Raw genomic sequence first — 26,304 nt, 5'->3', positions numbered from 1 at the left:
TGAGCCGCTGAAGGCAGTAAGGGCGGTGGGCTATGTCCGGCCGAGCCCCTTCATCCCCAGTCTTTCACTGCAGCTAGCAGCTCGCTTTCTCAAGAGCGGAGTTATCACCAGACGGAGGCGAGAGGCCTCACTCGAGCGAGTGCAACTGTCCGCACCTGCCCCTGAATGCACCGACGGGTTGCGCAACGACGTACGTCAAAATGTACGCGCACGACAAAGTGAGGAGAGATAACGATGGCAGAAGAGAGTAGTACGAACCAAAATAGAAAGAAAACCTTACCTCTTCCCCCTTTTCTCTTTCTCTCTTTCTTATAATTTTATCCTCGCCGCCACCCTTTTCGACAGCGTCACCGGAAGGCGAGGTGACTCTAAAGCACCCAAAGGGCCTTCCAAGCCATCGTCATTGTGGGCCCAGTATCGCGCGGGAGACGGACACAACCGCGAATTCACGTCGTAGATCGGATGAACACCTGCTTGGACTTTAAAGTTTAACGGTAAGTATCGCCGTTGGGGTTTCATTTTTATCTGGTGCCATTCCCCGGAAGAATGAAGCTATGTAATGTAGCCGCCAAGGCTGCGAAGTTATTTTACGATGTGCAAAGCATGTCAAAAATACCACAAACATTGGTGCGAACTATGAATTTATTCTGCTTGAACCAACGTGATTATTAGAAACAATCACAATCATCACAATCTAAAATTAACGCCAGCCGAAATCATTACTAGTTTCAAATATTCTTCTACCCGCAATTTATCTTTGATTGACAGAGTTAGCGTATAGAAATGCTGCTTGCGGGCACAAAGTTGAGGTGTGCTTGCCGAAAAACTCTTCCTCTCTGAGTTCCCTGGCCTGATACATGAACGAATCGTCGTCCCTTTCGATGAACATTCTCGTCGGCAGGGACACGCTTTCGAGCGACGTATTTTTTCACAGAGTACACGGGAAATGAATCTGTCTCTGCAGTCTACGCGACAAGCTTCACAACGGGAACAGAAAATATTTGCATTATCTTCTGTGACCTGAGGGCCACATTTTCTCCCGTTCTTATTTTGTTTAACTTAAAACGTTTACTATCCGGCTGTAAAAACATGGCGAACGGAGTAAAAACTCCAGTACAGGAGTAAGGTCCGAGTGTAAGGGTAGTTTCAGATGTCTGCTGGTCTCAAAATAAGAAAATTACTATGGCGCGCAAGCATTCCTCATGATTAATTGAATGCGCAAAAATTGGCTGAGGATTACTGTACTCCATAATGTGAAGCCTTCTGCAGCCTTCTCGGTAACGCAGCATAGCTGCTCCGTCTCAGGAAGGGATCGTACCATCACGGAACGCGCGACGGCGCACGCGACTCGGTCGGTATGTACCAGCGCGTCGTCGCCGCCGAGTATGTCTCGCGCGGCCTCTGCATACCGCCCTCCCCCTCACACTTTCGCCATACCTTCCTCCTGCGCTTTCCCGCTCACTCTACCTTGTCTGCCTTCGGTGTCCTCTTCATTCGTTCGGTTGCAATGACGAGGACTGCGACGCGAAACCACAGGAGGAGAGGGCGTTTAAGGACTTCGCTCTAAAAATTAGTGTTTGGCTGTGCTGGCATTGTGGGCGCCGCATGCAGCAGGCCTGTCGCGCTGGTGACTGCTGAATGAGGCAGCAGCGTAAGAGCGGGGCACAGCGCAGCGGGGGCTTAAATCACACGTAGTCCAGCAATCCTTTTAAGGGGAAAGCATTAGGCATTCATTCTGCGAACAAGCGCTGCTGTTGTTGTTATCCGGTCATGAAAATGGTCGTATCCCCAAAGAGTTGAGGAATAATAAAACACAAGCGTGATCCGATGCGACTTAAACTCTGGTCTTTAGAGTAGCAAATGTGATGTCTGCACACGTTACCAGTGTAGAAAAACAGCTGTTGTTGTTGCTCCTTTCTTCATGGGCTTACCCACTTGGGGGTTTGGCAGGAGGGGCCATGTGCCCGCTTCAAAAGATTCTTCGTAATCGTCTTCGGAAACGTCAGTTTGTAGTGTAGTGTGTGCCGCGTGATACGTGAACGGGATGGCACGTTGGCAGAACAGGTGCGCTCTGGTCCTGAAGGAGCTGTGGTGCGTGCTAGTCTGCTTGCTGACGTACTAGACGCCGTAGGACGAATAAACGGGAGCGAAAATGGAGATGCAAATAAGTTGAAGCAGTAAATAAGTTGGTATTAAGTATCGCTAGTTTTCTGCCTTTGAACCACATGAGCAGATGAAGTTCCCACGAGGTACTCTTTTTTTTTTCTCCATTGCTATGCCCGAGACACCTTCCCAGTTGTCCATATTAGGCCTGCATCTAGCGTTAAGTAGTCGCAACATTGAGCTTTACGACGGGCCAAGCAGTGCCACACTCACTGTTTGTCCAGCTGCGGGACCGCTTAACGACACTAGAACTCAAGGCGTAATGTTAGGCGTAATAGTCGGGCTCGCGCAAGACCGCATTGACGCCGCCATTAGCCTGTGTTGGAGCCGCACCGTACTTTTCCTTGTGATGGCGCTCGCTACGGGTACACGCCAAGCAAATATGACATTTAGCAAAAACTTCCATTGTTAATCGCCTGATTTCTACACCTGCAATAAGCCTGCTCAAAATACTAATGTAGGCCCCAGTACATGTTTGGAGCTCGCGTAAGCCCAAGGAGACGACGCCGCTATTGGGTCTCCCTGTCTACCTTCAGTCAGCTGGACCCATCCAGCCGTCGGAAATTTTGGGTTCCGCTCGTGTCGCATTTTGTTTTACGAGGGTTCGGCATTCCTTTATAGCGGAAATTTCTCAATATGTTTTTTTCAACTCAAGTGGCTGTATGCTTCTTGCACCATAGACAGTTTCATGTGTGATCTGTTGGTCCCTACGCCGATTTTCGTTTTTCAGAATCAACTAATAGGCGAAATAAAAAGGTATGATTTCAAAATACGACGCAATGCAATTGCTCCGCCGGTTCCTTATTTCCTGGCCTTTGATGTACCGTATTATCCTTCATTCCTTTGCTTTTGATAGCCCGGACCAAGAAATGTGTTGCCAGGAACTTGAAATAGACCCTGCCACACTTTTTTTTTCAACTTTTTTTGAAATCTTAAATGCTTGCAGAACGTAGTCACCCAACACACCCAGTGCTCAGATTAGGGGGTTGCAAAGTACCTTAGCCAAAAAAATACTGCTCTATGCCCATCAGACAACTTCTAAACTCGCTCAGAAGATTTTTCTGTCTTTCTCCGGCCTTGACGTTCTTCGACGGTCCGAATTACGTCACTAAGGCCATGTAGCTGCTGTTGGCCGGTTTTCCTTCAGTTGCAGCAATGAACGCTTTTTGATAGCAACTACAGAAAAAGCCACAAACACAAAGCAGAAGTGGAAGGCGGTTCTGCGGCTACGAGCAAACCACGCAGTGCCGCTCCGTGCTGACGATAACTATAGCTTTCGCAGTGGTTCAAGACGCGAAGGAAAGAGTGAAAGCGCTTATCGAAAGTGTCGCAGGGTCCCTTGAAACTTTGATGTAACGCAGGAGACATTAACCATTGGTTCATAATGTAGATACCTAATGACGTACTAGTTGTCGAAGTACACAGGCTATGCAAAAGCAATATCGGACGAACTGCGGGTCAGTTTTATTTCATTTTTCTTGTTTATTCTCGCGCAAAAAAACAACGAACACGTTAGCGCGAACACAGCCGGGAAAAAAAGCCGGGAACTAGCCCAAGCCTCGACAGGCGGCAAGCGGAATTGGCCAATATTAATAAAAATCAACAGAAACAAAACTCGCAGATTTATACAATGTATGCAGTGACTATAAACAGTACTGTAAACGTAGATTGATGTAGATGTTAATGCAAACTGACCAGGAAACAGGTGTTTCCGCGCGAACACGTACAGAACACTCGCCGAGTATTATAAAAATCTAGTCTTCCCGAATCGTTTAAATGGTTGCATGTGATAAAAAGCACTCAGAAACAGCAAGACTGGTCTCAGAGAAGCACACGCCAGCTATGTTAGGAAATCCGGCGGATCAAAAAAAAAAAAAAAAACAAACATACAAAAAAAAAGAAAGAACCGCGGAACCTAAATCTGCTTACTGCTTTGAAGCAGAAAGCGTGGCGATAATCAGCAATGTTTTCTTTACTCCTACATGGTATTTGTGTCTCTGCCTCCGCGTTCGTTTCTTCGCGTTTTCGAGCAACGTACTCGACAGGCTTTTAGTGCTATATTGTGTTTGCGTTTCTTTCTCCGCTTTTGCTTCTCCGTCCTTTGGCGTGCATTACTTTAACAAGAAGGCTGGCACACGCCACACCTTGCTTCCGTGTTCTGGACAGCTGCCTTGCCCAGGTCTTACTCACGTGCCATCAAGTTCGTAGTTATGCAAAACTGGAACATGAGTCTCTCAAATCTCTGATTCCTCCCCCCTCCTCTTCCCCGCGGGGGAGGGGGGGATTTCACGAAAAAAACAACAAAAACAACTTTTATTTGACGTACAACGTTTCTATGAGTACGCCAACGTACAGGGTTATGTGTAACCTCATTAGGATTGTACTTCGCGTACCCGGGTTCACACCACATGCGAACTCAAATGTGTTTTTTTTAATCTTTATTGCCGCGGTCGTTTCCTCGGCGAGCAACAAGTAATTCAAACGGCATTTTTTCGCACAAGTTATTCAAGTCCTTCCCGCCCAATGGAAACAAGACAGTGTGGATTACTTTATTTTCTGAATCTTATGGTATAACTTTATTTACGGTAGAGATATAAATAAACCCTAAATTCAGACATTTGCGCTGCTCTTGACGTTTTGACCGCACGAACACGTTCCGATCCGCGTCCGTCATGATCAATCAATGAATATCTTTACTCTTTCTATGATAACCACGTTGGCTGGTGATTGGACAACGAGGTTTCTGTATGGTATACTTGGGACACCTTGCGCGTCTTGGGATACGATCTTCGACAGGCCCGTATTGATGCGGTTCATTTAACTTCAAGCTTCATCCCACGTCTATATACATAACGGCAAGAGTGATGCGGGCCAAATTTGGTTCTCGATCAATGCCGCGCGCACAGTGACGACGGCGACGGGAGCGATGTTTTATATGTTGCAGACAATGCCAACGCCCTACATTTTCAAGATTTCGAAACTTATGAAAGTAGCCATTGCAGAACTGCTTCAACTGATTTAAAGATCTTGTTGCAGCAGCTTCAAAGAATGTACTGGGCAAACAAGAAGGAACTGAAAGGCATACAGAAAGGCGAGCGGTCGTGCACTTGTACCGCAACAATATCATAATGATTCAAGTCTAGCAAAATTAATTTTGGGCGAATATATTTGTGAAACATCGGAATTACGTTTTAAATGAAAACGCCTGACTTGCCGAGGAAGACGTACCACGCAATGCCATGCCTGAGGTATACCTAACAGTTTAACTCTATTTTTATTCCAGGCTTGCCGGGCGAGAAAACGTCGTTGCCACAAAACAAGAAGTAACTGAAAATACTTTCTAAAAAAAAAGATCATTCGTGGGAACGCTTGCTATGTTACAATTCCCATTTTTTTCCCAAACTGCAGTGCTGTGAAAATAACAGGGGCTCCTATGCAGAATTGCTCACAAGGAAATAACACTAGAGACATCTGGACCCTTAACAATTGGAATAAAAAACTACGAGCTGGGGACTCACTTGCGTTATGATTCCTTCCGCCTAAATCTCTGTCCTAGGTCGAGCGATGTTTTGCGCAAATATAGAAAAAGTAAAATTTGGAAACAGATGCAATATTATCATGTTCATTCTTGTTCGAGCTTTCGACCAGTGGTTCATTTCATTTAAACAGCACGATGCTCGCGATAATTAACCCTAGGGGTAAGGCGTCATCCAAAGCATGTCATACAAATGTTATGACTGCTAGCTTCTTCACTCACCGATGTCGTGACAACCCATTCACGTTTTCGTTTGAAGTGAACTAAACGGTTGGACCTTCTTTAAACTTTCGGTCATGTGCAGCGTATCACAAGAATACTGTCTCGAGCGATGAGCTGAAATTAACTGAAATGAATCTTTCCCTGGACTGATGGGCTATCAACATTGTTCCCGTGGCTATAGCCATTCAGCGTCAATTTAAGAAGCCGTGATTGAAATTTTCCGCCCTGGCCGTATTCCTAATAAAAATAGCCCATGAAAGCAAATTTTTCCCAGCCGTCATTAAAACCAGCGCAAGTGGTTGTGGCTGGCACATGTGAAGAAAGTACACCCTACAAAGGCTCTCTAGATTATTTACAAATATCTTCCGGCTACGAAGGCTTTTTTAGTGCTTTTCCTTCGCCCTAAATATTTTCCCCCTGGTATTTTATGCCTACGTAAGAGTGTGTCTCTTCGTTTGTAGTACTTAGAGCCTAATTGATTGCGCAGTCATTAAAATAGATGAAAACATTTTAGTCATTGTACGCTTTTCTGAACTTAGAATAACGTTAAACCGTGCTTAGGAATTGTATAATACAGGAACCTTGCCCCGAAATATGCACGTGTGACGTACCGGCGTAGAAATAGATGAACCTTGATGTAATGTGAGGCTTCCGTTGCTGCGCGATTTATTCAGTTTATTGATTGATCTTTTATTTATTTATTTAATTATTCATTTATACTGTAGGCCGTTTTGATGGTTATACAGGATTGATTGATTGTAGGGTGTAACGCGCCGGTGCAACGTAGGCGATGAGGTGCGCCGTAGTGGAAGGCCTCGGATTAATTTTGACCACCTGGGGACCATGGCGGGTGAATCATGCGGGATGGGCTTTTGATTACATACACATGTGTACAAATCACACAATATTGCGCACACACGCACGCACACGCACGCACGCACACGCACGCAGTGGCCATCACCAAATACAAGTAAAAATAAAATTGAACAACAAAGAGCTGCCGTGCATCATCGTGTCCTTGTCGAAAACATAGTCGTGGTATCATGTTGATAAGACTGTCATCGGGGCGTTCAGAAACGCTCACAAACAAACAATAAATCTTGATTGATTGTGGGGGTTTAACGCGCCGACGCAACGCAGGCGATGAGGCGCGCCGTAGTGGAGGGCTCCGGATTAATCTTGAACACCTGGGGGATCTTTAACGTGCGCCGAAATCTCGTACACACGGGCGTTTTTGCTTTTCGCCTCCATCAGAAAAGCGGCCGCCGCTGCCGGGAATCGAACCCGCGACCTCGTGCTCAGCAGCGCAACGCCTTAGCCACTGAGCCACCGCGGCGGGTAAACAATAAATCTTAAGTGCGGATAACTTTAGGGGCCAGGCTCGTTGTCGTAGCTCGTCCGGCGTCACACACCCAAACATAGGCTTCGGAAAGATCACCCCTTCTCTTGGCCAGGATAGAACTTGGGTCCCTTGCGTTACGAAGCCGATGTCAGTCCCATTGCGCCGCGGAGGCACACGCTGTTCATACGCAAAGTGTTGGGGCTGATCTTTTGCTCGGCGCCGTTGCCACGAAGGCTTCCGTTGCTGCGCGAATCAGTGCACAATAACACTTAATATTGAAAACATCACGAATTAAGGCAGCAATTACCCAAGACTAATGAAAACTCCATCTAGTGTTTCTTTATAGGCCTCTTCAGGGGCTGCGGGCCCTCTCGTGACTACTTTAAGCCAGGCTTATAATCAAGCTAGTCAAGCAAGGGTGCCGCAGCCCCTCTGGCCAATCAATGCTCCGCAATTGGCTGCATTCCCATTGAGTGGAACTGTTTAACTTTTTTCACTTTCATAAAACAGTGTTCCTACACTTTGCACTAGCGCACGTGCAGAAGAATAATAATATATTCACGGAAAAGTTTATTCCACTATTCGATTTCTTACAGGAATATTGCATATTTAAGTCTTACAGCACGCCATGGAGGGTCTGATGCACTTAATATAATCAGAATAAAGTGAATGGTGAGAAGGTGGCTTAATATACTTGCTTTATCTATGGTAAAATATATAAATATTTGTGACCTAAACGAGAAAGTAACTTTATTGCACAGACAGTGCGACGAGCCGCAAGTATCGGTATGCACGCCCGTCTTCGCAGCTTAGTGACACTGTCACACTGGCAGTACATCGCATAGAAAAATTATATATAAAACGTCATGAACACTTATTCTGAACACTTTTTTGTTTAAAAAGTTCGTAATGAACTACGAAATCTACAAGTGATAAAAATACTAAAATAATAATTCATTGTTAATGAATTATCGCGAGCAGTATTGAATGTTGGACCGTCGGTCTTTTATACAATGCGTTGGTGAGTGACCCTTTGTAATCTATTTCTGAGCGGGCAGCGTTGTCGCCTCTGGAATTTCCTAAATAAATAAATAAATAAATAAATAAATAAATAAATAAATAAATAAATAAATGTCTGGCTCGAAGAAACAAGAAATAAAGGAATATGGTGAAGTTGAATGAAAAAAAAAACCAACAAATCCCAGGTGAACAAAGACATATGTACTAGTCTATGACGTTAAGAAAACCATAGTGTTGGTAGCTTGGCAGTTTTTAGAACTATTATGAATTATTTTTGGCATTTTAGAAAAGAAGTAGAAATGGCAGGAAAGAGAATAACTATTTAGACAGATGGTTTTCTGGTTAAATCCACATATGACATGCTTACGTATTAAATAAATCTATCCTTGTTACCCAGCTACTACTGATATATGTGTGCCTGATTAGAAAATATGGATGTATTTTCCTGAATTATTCATTCTCATGAGTTTGTTATGAACGGCTGGTCCACATTTTATACAATCAGGGCGTGACGCAGCACAGCTGTGTGCATGTTTCGGCATTAGATCGTGCTGCTGAGCCCAAGGACACTGGTTCGATTCCAGCTACGGTGGCTGCTTTTCAAATGGTGGCCAAGAATGAAAACACCCGTGGGCCGAGATTTTGGAGCACGTCAGAGATTCTCAGGGGGCGGAAATCAATCCGGAACACTCCACTACGGCACGCCGCATAGCCTGGTTGTAGCTTCGGCGCTTTAAACCCACTGAAGTTCAAAATCTAGATTACTTACGCGCAGTATTCTAACACCAACCAGCAGCAATTTGACGTGCGCTGTCTTGTAGAAAACACGGCCGGTTCGCCGCTTCTTCGTGTAGTGTCAACTAGCGAACATTTATGGCACAAAACTTCATCGAGATACAGCGGCGAAATCATTCCAAATTATAGTATGCCAGTATTATGTGTCTTTCCTTCACTCCACGTGTTTCCACCACTCGATACCACAAAGTTTTACATGCGAAAAACTCTTTGAAGGATCTGCCCGAGTAGAGGCTCGGGGAGAACTGATTCAGAAAACTAGGGTAGAGCTAACTAATTGGTGGCGCCGGCGCCGGGTTTGTTTGAAGTTTGTTTAAATTAAGAAAAGATACACATACAATGTACCCAGGGAGGGCGAGAACTTCGCTCCTAGCACCTCTGAACAAGCTGACTGGGCGCCTTCAATCCGGCGGAGCGTTCACAAGAATCGTCCAAGCATCGAAGATGCCGACGTCCCGCAGTCTCGAAACAACACCATCGACGGCGCAGTGATAGCGACGAGGCTGCGTCAGCACTTGAAAGTTCTGCCTTCGGCGCTGGCTGACTGCTCAGGCGCTGAAGCAGAGCAAACCCCTTGATAAAGGTGTTCGCTCACCTAGCAGACATATTGGAAGCCCTTGAGAAGTCGAAATACAAGTGCGAGATTCGCTTTTATTTTCTGCTTATGCAGAAGCAAACAACACTCTCGAGGTTATCTGGCGCTGTCAAAACAGCTATTTCTAGAACGTCCTAAAAGTTGTTCCTCCCAGACGTTTATTTTGGAGTCTTTATGAAGAACATGGGAAAAACGGTTGTAATCAGCTCGGAAAAGACCAAACAAACACACGGTATTTAAAATACGCGAAAATTTATGTTCAATCTCCTCTAAAAAATGCAAAGATAAACAAAAAAATTTATGTTGACCGACTAAAATGAGCTTTTTCGCTTCCAACCTCCTTGGAGGTGTTTGGGTTAGGTGATGAAATTACAGCATGCATAAGAGGCTAACTAAGAAAGGGCTATGCAAAATGCATTAGGAAAAATTTGGAGGGAAGTCAAAATATATATTAGCTAATGCGTGCCGGTGTTCCGACTGTTTGAAATGCGAACCGCTTTTGTGGCTTTTGGACCACAAAACTGTAATTAATAAAAACAAACAAACAAACAAACAAACAAACAAACAAACAAACAAACAAACATGAACTTCGCCGATGCCTTTAGGACATCGGCGTCCCGGAATGTATCCCTCAAGTTCTTCAGCCTCGGGACAACGACTTAACACTGCCCTACGACGATTCTTAGTGGTGGCCGCCGCGCTCAGCGACATTGAGTTGTGCTGGAGACGTATCCTTTCCTGACACCCATGGTCCCAATTTGGCAGTTTTATTTTGAGGCCCGGTCTCGGATATCTCATTCGCCAACAGATGAAATTATGGTGTCACTGGAATATTTTGCGACTGAAATAAATAAGTTATGTTATCTTGCTTAAGTAAAGAGAGGTGCTGGTCTTTCAATAAGCCCCACACCCTGCCTTGCACCTTACAATAAACCGCATCACTCTTCACTCCGTCCTCAATGATAAAAATTGAGCTGGAGTTCAGGCGAAAGTGTTATCAAAATAAAGGAAAAGCTTAAATATGCCTCACACTGCTTTCAACTTACTTGTGGTACGTAAGGGGTAGGACACGTGCTAAATTGTTCAGTTTCTTATTTGCGACCTTCCAATTGAGAAAAGGCGGTGCTCTTCGTGAGCTACGGAGTAGTTCTCACTGAGAATTGGGGCAGCCAGGGCGGTGTGGACGCTAAGAGTGGAAATTACTTGTGCACCAAAGAAAGTTAATACACATGGCTCTGTTCATCATTAGCGGCCTAGTGAAGAGGGCATATCTATGTTCACGAGATAAAATGGTTAGGAAGGTTAAATAAAGACCGAATTTTAAGACGCGCCTTTTCTCTGTGCTGTGGTGCAGGATTGCACAGCTCTCGTGCTGTATCCTTAGCCTTGTGTACTCATGTACGGGGTAAGACGTTGACGTCGATTGCTTCTAGCTCTAGGCAGTTTTCCGTCTGGGGCGAGTCATAGAAATGCGCTCAGGCGCACAATAATTTTAACCTTTCGCCTGAATATCCCATTATACAGAGCTTTGTAAAAGGCGAAACCGCGCTAAAAAGTAAAACCACGCTTACAGAGGTGTCAGTGAACGAGGTTGTTGCGAAATGTTCTTGGTGCCTTGAATTTGCGTTCTCTTATTGCTACCCCTTTCTCGGCGCAGGTTGTTCTCTAGACGAGCGGACCATGTGGGAACTTGTCATTGCAAGTGTCACTTTATTCCTCGTGCACTGGCTGTTGTGAGTTCCTGGCATTTCATTCAAAGCGTTGTTTTCCAGCTCTGGTAATTTTAGCTACTTTTGAGCGTTTAAAACCGAACACAGGTGAAATTAGTGAGCAAGGTGCTGGTGGAAGTACTGAGTTAAGTTCCTGACAATCTTAAATGGTTTATGTATTTATGTGTTTATGACTGCCTCCCCATATCAACAGCCAAATAGTTATTTCGTCACAGCATTCACGGATCTTTTATTGTTTTCATGAACTGTAAATATTTTAAACTGGTAGGTAGCTACTACAGTTCGAACAATTTGCGGTAAATCGCTGCAGATTCGGACGGATACCGCTGGTTTATAGGTAAGGAATAATGCGTACTGGTGTCACGCGAAGTGATGACAAATGGGGTTTGTCTGTTCATGAAATTATGAAACTTATTTGTTCTGACTACCGTACGAAATAATACTAATAATAGGTTAAGTAATAAGAAGTTAATGATAAGGTAAAAATATTATAATAACTAATATAAGTTAGGTAAAATCATATCATCTTGTGACTTACCGAGCATTACTCTTGCCACTGAATAAACTTGCATTATACTGAAATCCCATTCATTGGGATTTATTTTGGTATGCAGGAAGAGAAGAGAACACTTCAACTTCTTCAAAAACCTTGGCATACCGGGACCCCAGCCGAACATTATTTTTGGCAACATTTTGGAGGTCTATAAGAAGGTGAGAGCTGATATTTTCTTGAAGGAGAGTCTCAGCAGCCGTAGGTGAACGCCTGCCGTGACCGTGCCTCAGCAGAAGCTTGTGAAAACACAAAAAAATATTATAAATAGCAAGGAAAATACCAGCGAGTTGGTTATGCTGGCGCTCATTTTAAGTACATGAAAGTATTACTGAAGTGATATTATGGGGGATATTTATTGGTTGAAATTTCGCTTTCTTGCTTAGGAGTGGAAGTATCACGGTTGTTGCCATTCTTTTCGTCAGCTGTCATTGCCGTTTTTATATTTCCTGGCGCAGTTGTTTATGTTTTCTCTCAGTTAGTAGAACATCAAAAGGATGTTTTCTTTGAAAGCGGCAGTTTGCGGCCGCGAATAAAGTAATAATAAGTAACGCAAAAGAATTGAGTAATTAAGCAAATAAATGTACTAAACCAAACCTCCGCATGTCAGGCGCGCAGATTATATTCGTGGTGCGATGCAGCTGGGGGGTCCTATATAAAAACGAGTATTAATAAACCTCAGGTTATGTTTGCATCCGCTGTTGTATTTCTAAGGGGCAAGGAAAATGCGTCTTGCTCAGAATTTTTTGCTTGCATATGCTGAAATGCCGATTTGAATAGCTCTCGAGCCTCGACAGTTGCTCTATCGCTACCGGTGCTTTGGCAGTAGTATGGTTAATTTCGATATTCAGTTTTTCCTACAGTGACTTACCCAAACACAGGACTCTGTCGTAAGCATAACTGGTGAAACGCGTGAATAAGCGAATGTATTTCTTCGCATCTACGCCAAAACAATTCAAATTCACAAGTAATGAAAAATGTAGTGAAGATCACTGCATTTTAATAAAAGCATTGATACGAATAATTTGCGACAGCAAACGAGTATTAATATGGAGCGCACAGTTACAGGCGCACGTGTTTACACCGACATCGCATACAAGCTTTGTACCTTTCTTTTTCCTCTGTTTTTACATGTTTCTCTTTGTTTTGCAGTCTCCAGCTAAAGCTTACCGAGAATGGATTGACACGTACGGCGATGTTGTAGGGTACGACAAGCTTCAGTTTCTCTGATCTATGCTTAGTGATATTACAGTGGCAGTCCCGCGAAAAGTTGCTTTGAGCAAAATAAGTATCAAAATTACATTATGCATGCATTGATACCAAATATAGAGTATCGAACCTGGGTTCCTCGCGTCATAAAAGCGATGTACACCCAACTGTGCCATTTCGACACGGCCAAAGCAGTTTGTATATTGCAAGAGATGCATAGACGTGAAAAATTAGACATAAAAATTATGCAGCTTCTGCCTAACGACGACGACAGTTGAATACAAAGCTTTCTTTGTGCCAAATCAAGGGGCGAAAGGACAAAGTCAAGGCTGCTGCTGTAAAAAAAAAACTTCGTGTGAGTCAAGCCGCCTGCGAGTGAAAGTCCGAACTCAAACGATACAACCTGGACAATCTTGACAACCTGGCCCTTCACACCAGTCATCTTCATTGCCTTGTGTTTTACTTCGTTTTTATTTTTTATTTTTTATTTAGTTGTTTTCGAGGGGTGAAAGTACATTCACACCTCAGGAGGTGGGCAAGAGGCTACAGCCTGACGAGGCCCTTCCTCCCAAAGTAACTTGCACCGAAGCCGGGAGCAGCACACATCAGAAAATCAAATGAACAAAAAAATAGATACAATATTTTTTTATATCATGCAGAAAAGGAACAACATAGCTGGCACAATTTTCGAAAGCCAAAAAGAAAGAAAACACTTGAAAATGAATGAATGAAATGAGAAAGAATGAAATGCTTTACTTTTACTTTCATATCACTGTCATGAAAAGACTTTCGTTTCGCGCTCTTCGCCTTTAGTTGGCATTGAACCAATAAAATGCAAACACTATCATAATCGCCACCAGTTTCGACTTTCCCTCGCAGATGATTTGATCTCTGACTCGTTAAGCTTTGAGTCTGGATCACACGCAGTCCGGACTTTTGATCAGAGTGGCTTCGACTTTGATCCTTCGCCATTTGATCTGACATGAAGAAAGCTTCGCCCTTAACTATCATCGTCGTTAGACAGAGGGGTGCATGATTTCTCTGTATAATTTTGCACGTCCATGCACCGCTCTGCGAATTCAAACGGCTTTGGCCTTGTCCTATTGGCGCAATCGGATAGACATGGGCTTCATAACACGAGGGTTCAGGTGCGATTCCCACCACTGTAAGCGTTTTTTTCTTTCACTTCCCCCACGGTCATTATCATTCTTAGGGGACGTTAACTGTTCTGTAGTGCGTTTTCGACGCGACATAGGCCATCAGGAAGACATAGAAAGCTTCGCTTTAAAAAAATCCGGAGCCTTTTACTACAGCGCGTCCCAAAGGAACGGTGTAGCTTCGGTGCACTGAACACTACATTTGGCTTTGACTTTTGAAATGAATATTACCATGTACCCAGTGCGATAACCAATTGCGAGATAAATTGACATGCGAGAAATTCGGAAGAAGCTCAATGTGGCCCAGATATGCCAGCAGGACGTATTTTTTAATATTTCCATACGTGAACTCTGATTTATGGCTTGTGCCGTTCCTTTCTGTTTTCAGTCGCTCATTTCGTGCAAGCCAATATTTCCGGCACATTTTCGGTGATGGATAGACAGATAGCAACTTTATTAGTCACGAAATGGTGGGAATCAATCAGTCGTCGCAATGCAGGCCACCGCTGAGGGCCGCACTGATAATGTGGACCGGCAGTTTCTGTTGCTCTTGGAGACTTACCGCAACAGCTGACCAGTCTCCGGTGTAATTGTGTAGTTGTGTAGGGTTGTAAGGACACCCCCACTAAATGTGGTCCCGGGTTGGGAGTATAAGGTAGTGGGGACCGAGTGGGACAGGGGTGCCTGGCGTGCGTTGGAATAGATGGGGCCGAGGGAGTGTGCACAGTGTATATGTTTGCACCTGCTGAATGACTACTTGCTCACGACGGATGGGGACGGGAGGGAATATGCAACGTATGCAGAGAGGTACGCGCAGAACGCGCTAACCAGAACTAAACTCAAAGTGCCCCTGATGTTTCAATCCATATGTCCTTTTTTTAGGTGCATATACTTCAATAACTCATTCTGCGCCAATATAGGAAACGTTTAGATATATTACTTGTCGGATTTGCTGAAACTGCAAGGGTACCTCGGAAACACTGCAGGCCCATACTTTTACAGAGTCGGATCATAGGCAATGTTAGGCGGAGGAACTGCGACGGCGCCTAATGCCGATTTCTTCGCGGTGACAAAAGGGTGCTTAAACGCCCCATCGCATTGAAGTACTGTAACACCCACTGCAACGTTGAGTGGGCTAATGCTTCTGTGATCGGCAGAATTGTATGTACTTCCTGGCTCATTGGTTTCCAGTTATTTTGCTTCCTTCATGTCAAATGAGACATCTATTTACTTGATACAAACTATTTTGTACATCCTCCGCTCAAGTAACATGCACAGCAAATTCTCGCTTGTTGTCAACATCTTTATTTTGCTTCGTACTAACGAAAAATGGATGCATTTGTTGTTCACCAGCGTTAATGTGGGGAAATTGTATTCCATAAGCTTTGTTAGCTACCATCTTTAGGTAGCCTTCTAAGAGAGCATGCTTCCAAAGAAGTTAACCAAAGCAGCAACTTTTTGCAACTTCTCTCACAAGGTACTTCAATGGTTACCGGCCGGTCATTCTTGTGGCCGACCTGGAATTGCTGAAGGAGATTCAAATCAAGGACTTCCAGGATTTCACCGACCGAGGGGTAACAAATCTCCTATTTCGTTGCTAATTCCTCACTTTTCTGATATTTTCTGTCATATGATCATCATCATCATCATCATACTCGTCGTCATCATCGTCATTGCCGTCAGCCTGTTTGTGCCGACTTCAAGTTGAGGGCAATGCCTATGATGGTTGTAATAAATACCATCCTTTTGGGATGGTATTTATTACTAGAATGTTCTATGGGATAAGTCTTATCGAAACTCTTTTTTCACTACACGGTAAACGAGCCTCGGCGGTACAAATTAATTATTGATTATCAACTAATAGAACATTTTTATGGTGTCCTAAAAAATACGGGGCATCTCAGCCCTCTCCGTCATGAAGTAAGGCTTGTGGAGAAACGCACGCCATCTTTCTGTTTTACAGGCCCGCAAAATGGCGTCCCTCGCACGTCCTTGGCACCGAGGGAAAAACGTGCTTTGCATTCTAACCATTTCAGTGGTCACATTTGGTCTGCTTTAGCAGCAACATTGGCTGTCTGTCGCTTGCTTTGTAAGCCACAAGTGTCAGCATTTGGTGCCGTATTTTCCATGTTATCTTCTTTTTCTTCTCTTCACCGGCTGAACACTTCACAACATGTTCAAGATATGGCGAAAGACACTTCTCCTCACACCCAAGTGCTCTTACGTGCTTACGGGCTTTCAAGCCGAGAGCCTGACAGTATATTTTGACGGGTGGATTTTATATACATACCCGCACGTGGTCAGAGCCATCACGCTATTTTACCGTCTAAATTCACATTACCCTGTTTTCAGAAAACAAAGAAGTTATTCTATACGCAGCCTTTCGTAGCTTTCAGAAACCGACAACAATAAGAAAAGGCCGCCCCGCTTTGTAAAAACCTTCCTAAAGACACCGGTATTAAAGGCACAGTTTACGGAAAAGGCTAGGCTACTGCAAACGAGGCTAGCACGCGGCGCGCCAATCCGCGCAAGGCGTGTTAGAAAGGGCCACCGGTAGAAAGGGCCACCCCATAACGGCGTGTTGGAAGCGCTTCGAACGCCACACGAAACAGACCTGCAACCTGTGCTAACATGTGTGCATCGGTTCGAGGGGCCATCTAATATGCCTGAATTGCTGGTTTCTTGCCACTCTCGCATTCCCGCTAGACTCCCGCACCAAGGAACACAGCATTTCTCTGGCTAATAGCCGTCAGTTCAAACGAAGGCCGTGGCTTTACAAAATGCGGCCCTACACAGCTCTTCAAGCGATACACTTGGCCTCCTTCCTTCGATTGTTAGCATTAGTAAGGGCTTCTAGTGGCCTACGGTGGGTAAAAAAAATACCGCCACAAAGAACGTACGTCCATTCAGTCAGCGTGTTTAATTACTCCCAGGTTGTTTCCTGCCAGCCTTTCCGCAGATATTGTTTTTAACTCTGTAAGTCAAGCAATACCTGGGAGATATCACCGATATCTCAGTCATGCGTAAAAATGAAGAGTGATCCCATTGGGCATTTTAATTATAATCATGTTGTGCGCCATGATTAAAGGTCAGTGAAAGAGGGCGTCAAATATTTGTGATCGTGAACGTCCCGAGTTTTTTGAAAAGTAGAGTGTAGAGTGCGAAGTTTCATACCTTACTTTATCGCTACCGTACTAAAACGTGAGAACTTTGCTGCAATGTCTTTTGTGTTTGTTTCCACGTCTTGTGAAGCCATAATCGGCGTTCTTTGTGCGTGTTGATCTTTCCAGCTGCTGTTCCAAGCCAAGAGGCCCCCGAGTCCCCACAACAAGAGCCTCCTGCAGCTGACATCCACTCGGTGGAAGGAAGTTCGCAGTGTGCTAACCCCGTCATTCACGACAAACAAGCTCAAAATGGTGCGTGACTAACGGCGCCTAACAGCCAGAAGGCAAACGAAGAAGAATGTATCTCAGTAGACTCTGTTTAAAACAGGTTCACGAATCTGAATTTTGCGCTTTAGGCCATAAAGCGACGCTGCCCAGCACCGACATGTCGACGAGGCGATATTCTGTTCTGAGGCAGCTACAAGCCTGGCGCTTCCGATGCCAGGCGGCGCTTTAAATAGGCACATTTATGTGCCGCGCTCCGTTTTTACACCGTCCTAAAAGATAGCAAACCACCCTTACTTATGGAAAGAATGCATAGAATTGACATAAGAGAACATTTTTCAGCGAAATATCACGGGTCTTAAAAAACCGTTCAGCATTGCTGGGGCTTGAACCCACACTGTTCTATCGAAAACCTACGATTGTACTCCTATGCCGCTGAAGCCAAGTCACTTATTTGGTTTACCCGTTGCCTAAAATATTAAAGGAGTGTTACAAACGAACCAGTTGATGGCGCTGGGTGCGTACAAGAAGTGCCAAGCGTGTACCTATTTGGGAACGGAATGTCACGAGCGTGTACCTGTCGGCAATATCACAGGAGGATTGAGTGTGTCACGCTGTTGGTTCTAGGCGCAGACAATTTTGGCATTGTTTTCCTCTAATTTTAAACGGAACGTCGCAAATGAAAACTGGCTCCAATAATGCTCGATGTTGGGCTAGTTGCTCTATCGTAGTTAAGAGGATGTACAGTGCAACAAAAGACGAGGGAGAGTAAGGATCTACCAGGACACAGCGCTAACTTTCAATTACTAGTTAATTGGAGAAAGCACGTATCTATAACATCGCGGTACATAGAAACAAGGAAAACAAGCGACGCAAACAAATCCAAGGCAAAACAAAGTTGATATACCACTACGCGTTATTATCGTCCCCTTCTCGAGCCCCGGGCTTACAAATACGCAATCTCTTTTCCGAATAAAGCAATTCATGCTCGACTGATGCGACTGTCTGTGGCTTTCGAAATTTTCAGCGCTTCCACAATTTCTCTAGTTGTGTGATTATTGATTTTTAGCAAAATCTTGGAGTTTGAGAGCAATGGCTCGCACCCACAATCACGGCACTGCTGCCCAATGTGGCCCTGCTTCTGCCATCTGTTACAGTTATGCTCTCTTAACCTGCAGTTTATGCATCGTCTGGTTTGGCCTTCGTATTCCTTGCCAGAATGAGTCGAAAAGGCGCACACCAATCCTTCTGTGCTTGGTAAATATTGAATGATATGTAACGATAATGCTACATATCATTCCGAACTGCCATCTAAAATTTTAAGGACCGGTACGCAGGTGCAGTCACAGTCTCCACGGCAAAGTCGTCCTCTTGTTCTGGATATAACAAGTCATACTTGTAAAAAAAGTTATTAAAATGGCGCACAGAATACGTTCTAGTGGGTTTTGCGTGATTTGTGTTCACAAAATCTTCCGGTAAAAATTTTCTTGATTTCACCATGTCACACAAGGTCCATGAAACCGCAGAACTGTTTTAACTGTGAATACATAAAACACCACAAAGAACAAATATTACTTGTATGTATGGTGGACAATAAGTCCTTACAGTTAGTCACTATTTGGTAAGAAATAGGTGAGTCAAAATTTTCGCGCTGCATAGAACTGAAACTAAGAAAAAATTCCTCGTCGTGTTCGCCGTCGGTTAACGCTGTGGTTTGTTGGATATGACCACCGCGCGTCTGCAATGCAAACGCGCTTTTTATCTGCACTAAAGGAGGCGCTCCTCGCATTATTAATTACGTGAATCGGATGTTATCGTTGGCGCAGATGTCTCCGGGCGTCATTGAAGCGGTACAGAAACTGGTGTCCAAGATAGACCGGAAAGCCGAGAGTGGTGACGAGTTTGAGGCAGGCGAAATGTACGCAGCTCTTGCCTTGGACGTGATCTGCAAAAGCGCTATGGGCATCGACTACAATCTGCAGGACCATCCCCGCCATGGTTTCCTGGTCTGCTGTCGACTGTTATTCGGATGTGCATACTCTTTCATCGCGGTCATCTTGAGTAAGTAATCCCAACTTAAACAGTGTGCGCAACACACTATTTCTTCGTGTTTTCACAACAAAAGCTCAGTGCACATTAAAACCATGTTGACAATTTATGACGCTACAATCGGGCCGGAGTACAAAAAATGTCTTCTTTTAATCTATCTAGTAAATATAATTTAGTGCCCCGACTGAACCATACCAAAACAAGTGTAATTCATCGCGGGCAAGATAAAGGCGTGTCATTTCTGGCCGAAAGATTAAAGCACCTGTAGTTGTTACTCAACATATCTACTCGGAAAAATGAAGAAATTCAAAAAGCCCGAAAAAAATACCCTGCGGAAAAAAGCAGGGAGAAGAGAAATAACTCTGACGAGCGTTATTTTCCAACTAATTTTATTTGGAAGACACGTAAATGTAAATATTGACAGCATTCGAGTGCTGATATCACACTTTCATTAGCACGTAACTTGCCCAAGAATTCGTATGCCGGAGATAAGGAGATGGCTGAAACTGAAGGCATGACTCTGTGCAAGGTTCAATTGCCGTGGAATGTTTGGCAATACCTGATTTTAGTCGTGGATGAGGTATTGTACGAAAGCTGCGTTAACAAAGATGGTTACTTGCGGACTTTATTATAACTAACGTGCAATTTCGTTTGTTCAGCTGTGATCGCACGTTCCTGCTTTGACAAGAAAACTCAACAGTCCGGCCATTGTCATGCTGAGCGTGACTACGGCGAAACGCGATGATTCCGATTTTATGTAACAAAATATCCTGTGCTTTATTTAGAGATTGCTTTCAAGAAGGTCGAAAGCAGTCGGAACGATAATAAGATGTAGGTGTCAAAGCAAGGTCAATGAGATTGCAAACGTCACTTTTCTACTGCAGCTGCATTTCCTGGCCTTGCGTCCTTGCTCAAGTTCATCAACATGCGTTGGCTGCGCTACCAAAACAACGGCGTCCACCCTTTTCTCGAGGTGCAGGAAAAATGCAAGCGAATCGTCGCCCAGCGACAGCAGGACCTCTCCGTGAGACATTTCGTAGTTACCAAACTACAGTGGACTCCCGTTAAGACGAACTCGAAGCGACCGTAAACATGTGTTCGTATTGTCACCAATTCTTCTTAAGCAGAGGTTTTTTGCATTGTCGACATTACAGGACAGCAAAAATGTTGTTCCTCTTAACCATAGTGTTCGTCTTAACAGAGTTCGTCTTAACGGGAGTCCACTGTAGTAGCCACAAGTGATGCTCGGTGCTTCTCGGTGCATGCAATGGCTTGTCAACAAGCCATCCCAAAACAGCATTGACCTAGGTTGGCATAACACGGTTAAAAATAAATCAGAAGTGAAAGAAAAACAGTAATCGTTTCTTACCGATAAAGCTGAGAATCTAGTTGGTCACCATTTAGGAGTACTTTTCAGTAGATTGTTGCCAAATCTGTTACTACAATTTGTAGCCGGCCCTGTTTCATCTTTCAGAATAAATACTTTACGTATGATAGGTCTTGATAAGAAGTACGAAAATTAAGGCCTAGATATCGTACGACCTAAGTTTGCTTGTGCAAAAAATTCCTGCTGTGATAATTCGTGAAGTCCTCTACTGATTTGGTCTATTTTTGGTAGAGCTCTGAACGTTGCAGCAGTAGCGGCACACTGTCCAAAGCAGTAGAAGAGTGAAGACTGTACTACGTATTGATTACCTTCCCCATTACATTTTTATTTTTCTCCTTTACATTTATTACCGGCATTTATTCAATTTCTCCAGAGACAAAATTTGCGGATGATACCAAACGTTTGATGTGAACAAAAACAGGCTTCTTTGGTATGCATACTTGGCAAAAGCGACTGTTCACATTTCACGGTGGCCATGCTTGCGCAACACATACAGTAGCCGTGAATATGTCGAAGACCATACGCGATATCTTGTTTTCAAACAGCTGCGCCAAAAAGACTTGCTTCAGTTGATGATCGACGCGAAAGAGGCACGCATGGACATGGGTTCTGTGACATCCAGCCAGCTCACCGCAGGGGACGACAACGAGCAGGAGCTGCCTACTGCAGAGGCAAACGGTAAAATTTAAAGTATTGCTGCCGGTAGTGCATATGTAGCTCCGATATTACTACGCATGCCTTAGCAGGTAGATAAAAAATGTTGGTATAGATCGCAGTTGGGTTAAAGGAACCCTGTTACACTTTTTCAACTTTTTTTGAAATCTCAAATGCTTGCAGATCGTAGTCAATTAACACATGTAGTACTTATATTAGAGCGTAGCAAAGTACCTCAGCCAAAAATACTGCTCTATGCCCATCAGATAACTTGGACACTCGCTCAAAAGATTTTGCTCTCTTTCCCTGTCTTGAAGTTCTTCGACGGTCCGAATTACGTCACTGACACCATGTACCGGCTGTTGACCTGTTTTCCTTCAGTCGCAGCAATGAACGCTTCTCAATAGCAACTTTAAAAATAAAGCCACAAAAACAAAGCAGAAACGGAAGGCGTATCTGGTGCGACGAGAAAATCACACAGTGCTGCTCCATGCTGGCGATAACTGTAGCTTTTGCAGTGCTTCCAGACGCGAAGGAAAGAGTGAACGCGTTTATAAAAAGTGTTGCAGGGTCCCTTTAAAAAGGTAAAAAAACAGAGGTGGTTGATGAAGTCTGCTGAGCGCATTATCTGCGCAACCAAGGCTGCCGAGCACACCGATTTTAAGGGGGACAAAATGGGACAACCCGTCTGTGTAATTTTGTAAGTTAGAATGCAATCAATAAAAATATCCCGCTCAAGTAAGGCAGCAGTTACTTGTGGATGCCAAAATGCCAAAAAAGTGAAAGGGCTTGCGTTCGGGCTGGTTGGCATTCCATAACGTTCACCTTAAGTGAAAGGGGTAATCGTACATTGCACATATTGTTTTACGACCATTTCTGGCACCACAAATGGTGAATGATCTCAGAAATTCGGTGCAACTTGTGTAGAAACTTGTATACAAACACATGTAACAGTGTATCAGGCAACTGGCAGTACACGCGATTTTTACAAATGCGCAGAACGTCAATGATAAAAAAATACGCTGCGCCACTACTATGCGCTCTAAGCGTTGTTTCAGGTTGAATATCAGTAACAAGCTTTTTATGGCAAATGCATTGTAAAATAAAAGTTTATCTGTTATCAACCATATTAAGAAGACTAGAAATCGAACCTCATCTCCCTCAACGACTGCAAATGCCTGTTCCAGATAATTGAACAAAGACAAGTAAATGTAGTAACCAAAGCTTTAACCGGCGTGCTGTTTCTGTTTCCTTGGCGGCTGGTCGAATCGGCGTTGGTCTTTAGGAGTCTTCCCTTCGCGCTGCTTTTTACATGCGATTGTTAGAGGCAGACGAAATGAGTGATTGTATGGTTTAACGCGCCGACGCAACGCAGGCGATGAGGCGCGCCGTAGTGGAGGGCTCCGGATTAATTTTGACCACCTGGGGATCTTTATCGTGCGCCGAAATCTCGTACACACGGGCGTTTTTGCTTTTCGCCTCCATCAGAAAAGCGGCCGCCGCGGCCGGGAATCGAACCCGGTGCCTACCCGGGAATACCCGGAATACCAGACGAAATGCCTACTAGGTAGTTCTCTTGTACGACAGCGTACTAGTGTCACGTACTGTGTTGCATACAGCAAAGAGATGTCGCGGCAGCAATTGATGCAATATCTATGCGATCGCATATATTCTAACCGCTCCTAGCCGTTTAGACCGGACTCACGCATCGCCGAGGCGGATGCGCAGCGTTGTGTGCACACGCAGTCACCACCCACATCTCTGAGGCAAGGGCCTGTCTGTAGCCTAAGATATAGTTGTACTTAGGTTCGCTGCGAAGCGGAGACAGAATACGCCACTCGCGGTTAGATCTTACGAAGCATAATGCTGCTCTGAATGTATATTTGCAAGTGGGCGTTGTTAACAGGTGTGCAGGTGTGTGTTGCCTCGTCCCAACCAATGAGCGGTTCAGTAGTTATTTTGCTGCAACAGACGCCGAAAACTGCGTTTTCCGCAATTCTGCCTTTTTATGCTGTCGTATTATTATACGCTCAGAAGGTGTGGAAAACGCATGCGAAACACCCATACGGGAATTTAGCACGTACGAATCGAGGAAATGTGAATGTTTTAGGGGTGAAGCACCTTAGGGGTTCGGGCTGTCGGTGTCTCCTATCGTGGTCTCATGTGGTCACGGGAAATCTAGTTGTCAAACAGTGGTGAAAAACGAGTGTATCGCGGATACAACCGGTCCAAAATAAACTAACATGATTTAAAATAACTTGGAACACAGGAATAGTCAGGGTACCCGAATTTGTTAAATTCGTGTCGAAATTGGTTTCAAAAGCCAGGCTTTTTCCTGTAAAGCATACTTCTTATATGCAGCAGCGTGTGACACGAAGGCAACTTACGGCCAGCCTGTCTTTCATTTAATTGCTTAAATCCGGTTCAACGCAAGAGAGGGCGCCCCCGTCCCAGCAAGCACGCGATTGCTCCTCTCGCCGGCGCTTCCCTGGCACCCAATCAGCGAGCGCTGTGTGGCAAGAGAGAGAGAGACTTACAAGCTTTGAATACATTTATACACTGCATGCTTCGCCCCTCCACGGGTTTCATGTTAGTGGAGATGTCCCGGGATTTCTTGCTGTGTAGCCAAACAATAACTCCTGCTTTATTTGTGTTGCAAAGTCTCTACTAGAAAACCAATTGTGCTTTTGACATCCTTACTGATTTTTAGAGTAGCTCGCCGTAACAACCGATGATAAATGTATCTGCCACACCGTATAACGTACCTTAAACATAAATGCATTGTGCCTATTTGTGTTGGCAGTCACATTCGCTAAATTGTTTTGCACCTACGCGGCACGGCTACGTCACGAGGGGTTGATACTAGAGCTGGAGCTTTAGAACTTGTAGCGAAAACCTCGCTATGCGCCTCGATAGCTAAGCGCCTTAAAACATAAATAAAGTTGCATCACCTTCATATGCCACACGGCAAAGACCTAACACTTGTTTTTCTAGATGATGCAACGTATTTTCATACGTGCAGTGCTCCACGGCCCCCCAGAATTGTTCTAGTGACACATTGCACTTTCAGAAATGTTTGGTGCTTCTCTTCGCCACAACGCTCTAGATGCCCGATCGTAACGATTCATATTGAAATTGTAACAAACCTTGACAAATATCGCATGGTCAGCGTAAAAGATCCTTCGCTGAACCATTGCCGTATGCAAATCCTTAAATTCATGATGCACAACTCTCATGGTCATTCACTAAACTGGCCAGTGTCGTCTAAGCGCACCCATAAAATTCATTACTATTCCCTAAAATAATAGAACGTTTCTTATTATGCCCTGATAGTTTCTTAAAATTTCTTATTCTTCTTTTTCTTGTTCACCTCATATAAACAAGCCGTGCCCTATAATTTCTTGTGTAAAATATGTGGAAATATCGCAACCATTCAAAACCGTTCGAAATATCGTAACCGTTGTTGTTCTCGTTTCTCTATCCCATTACACAGACGGTGGAAAATCTGACACTTCAGTCTTCAAGAAAGCCGTACTCGACGATGATGACATTACGCAGAACGCATTTGTGGTACTAGTTGCAGGGTAAGTGGGGACATTTCTGTTGATTTTATCGCTTTCTCTTAAGAACAAAAAGAAGTTATGAGGCTACCTCATGGTGTCTCTTAATAAAGTGACTCGTGCGTTACGAAGACACTTCGTCAAAAACATATTATGGCGGATGCCTCGCTAGTAAGGCGGCTAGGGCCTCACACAGTTCGTTGGTGTATCCACCCATTAGAAAATGCTCCAATAGGCTTACAAAAATTTTCATTGATTTTGTATCGAGCTTGATGTTTATTTGAACAGTTATCGATTCTCTTCACAATGCGTCACACTCAAAAATAAGGTGTCGTAGTGCTTATAACATATTCGTTTGAGGTGCAGGCGATGCTCCCAGACCTATAACATGTCGAAACTGGCCACAAAAAAATAGTACGATCAGAATAGCTGGGACAGCAAGTAACAACTTCGTCGAACTTATGCGCGCCTCCACCATCCCCAAACACTTTGGGAAACCGCCCTGCCTTTGATGGTGCAACTTTATGCGAAGTAAAAATATATTTTTTTTATTTTCTCTCGTTGGTCGATTTGCAGGTTTGAGACTACGAGCAACACGATGGCACTTGTGACGCACATGCTCAGCCATCATCCTGAAGTACAGGAGAAAGTGCGGGAGGAGCTTCAGTCCGTCCTCGGTCCTGAAGTAAGCAAGAAGTTTAAATATGATACTAATGAGGTACAACAAAAAGCCTTAAGCGCGGCTTGAGCCTTTTTTATTCTTACGCAGTGATTTGCGTATGCGACGTTGGGTGAGACGGTCATGGTGTGGTCATAGGAAATCTTTCCGTTGACATGGAAAGATAGACTGCTAATTATCACCTCTTATGCCAAACTGGCTTGAGTGTAGAGCACCCATTCTGACTGCATTAATTAAACATCGCCTAACTTGTGTTGTAGCACTGTAG

The 26,304-nt window shown here is 44.2% G+C and overlaps 1 protein-coding gene across 1 annotated transcript in view; it reads left to right on the top strand.

Moving 5' to 3' along the window:
• Nucleotides 1-324: 324 nt before the first annotated feature.
• LOC144151388 (thromboxane-A synthase-like) overlaps nucleotides 325-26,304 on the top strand; it is a 37,330-nt gene continuing 11,350 nt past the window's right edge. The window contains exons 1-11 of the mRNA XM_077682426.1: nucleotides 325-494; nucleotides 11,330-11,405; nucleotides 12,017-12,113; nucleotides 13,105-13,157; nucleotides 15,796-15,892; nucleotides 17,609-17,734; nucleotides 19,534-19,768; nucleotides 20,641-20,780; nucleotides 21,689-21,821; nucleotides 25,291-25,381; nucleotides 25,934-26,042. Coding sequence (XP_077538552.1) covers nucleotides 11,353-11,405; nucleotides 12,017-12,113; nucleotides 13,105-13,157; nucleotides 15,796-15,892; nucleotides 17,609-17,734; nucleotides 19,534-19,768; nucleotides 20,641-20,780; nucleotides 21,689-21,821; nucleotides 25,291-25,381; nucleotides 25,934-26,042 — 1,134 coding nt within the window. The 5' untranslated portion in view covers nucleotides 325-494; nucleotides 11,330-11,352. The remainder of the gene's footprint in view (nucleotides 495-11,329; nucleotides 11,406-12,016; nucleotides 12,114-13,104; nucleotides 13,158-15,795; nucleotides 15,893-17,608; nucleotides 17,735-19,533; nucleotides 19,769-20,640; nucleotides 20,781-21,688; nucleotides 21,822-25,290; nucleotides 25,382-25,933; nucleotides 26,043-26,304) is intronic.

Source organism: Haemaphysalis longicornis, unplaced genomic scaffold, assembly GCF_048455015.1.
Source record: "Haemaphysalis longicornis isolate Haplotype H1 unplaced genomic scaffold, Haemaphysalis longicornis Haplotype H1 scaffold_9, whole genome shotgun sequence".
Lineage (NCBI taxonomy): Eukaryota > Metazoa > Arthropoda > Arachnida > Ixodida > Ixodidae > Haemaphysalis > Haemaphysalis longicornis.
The sequence above is the reverse complement of the archived record's forward strand: the minus strand, read 5'-3'. Positions and strand labels throughout refer to the sequence as shown.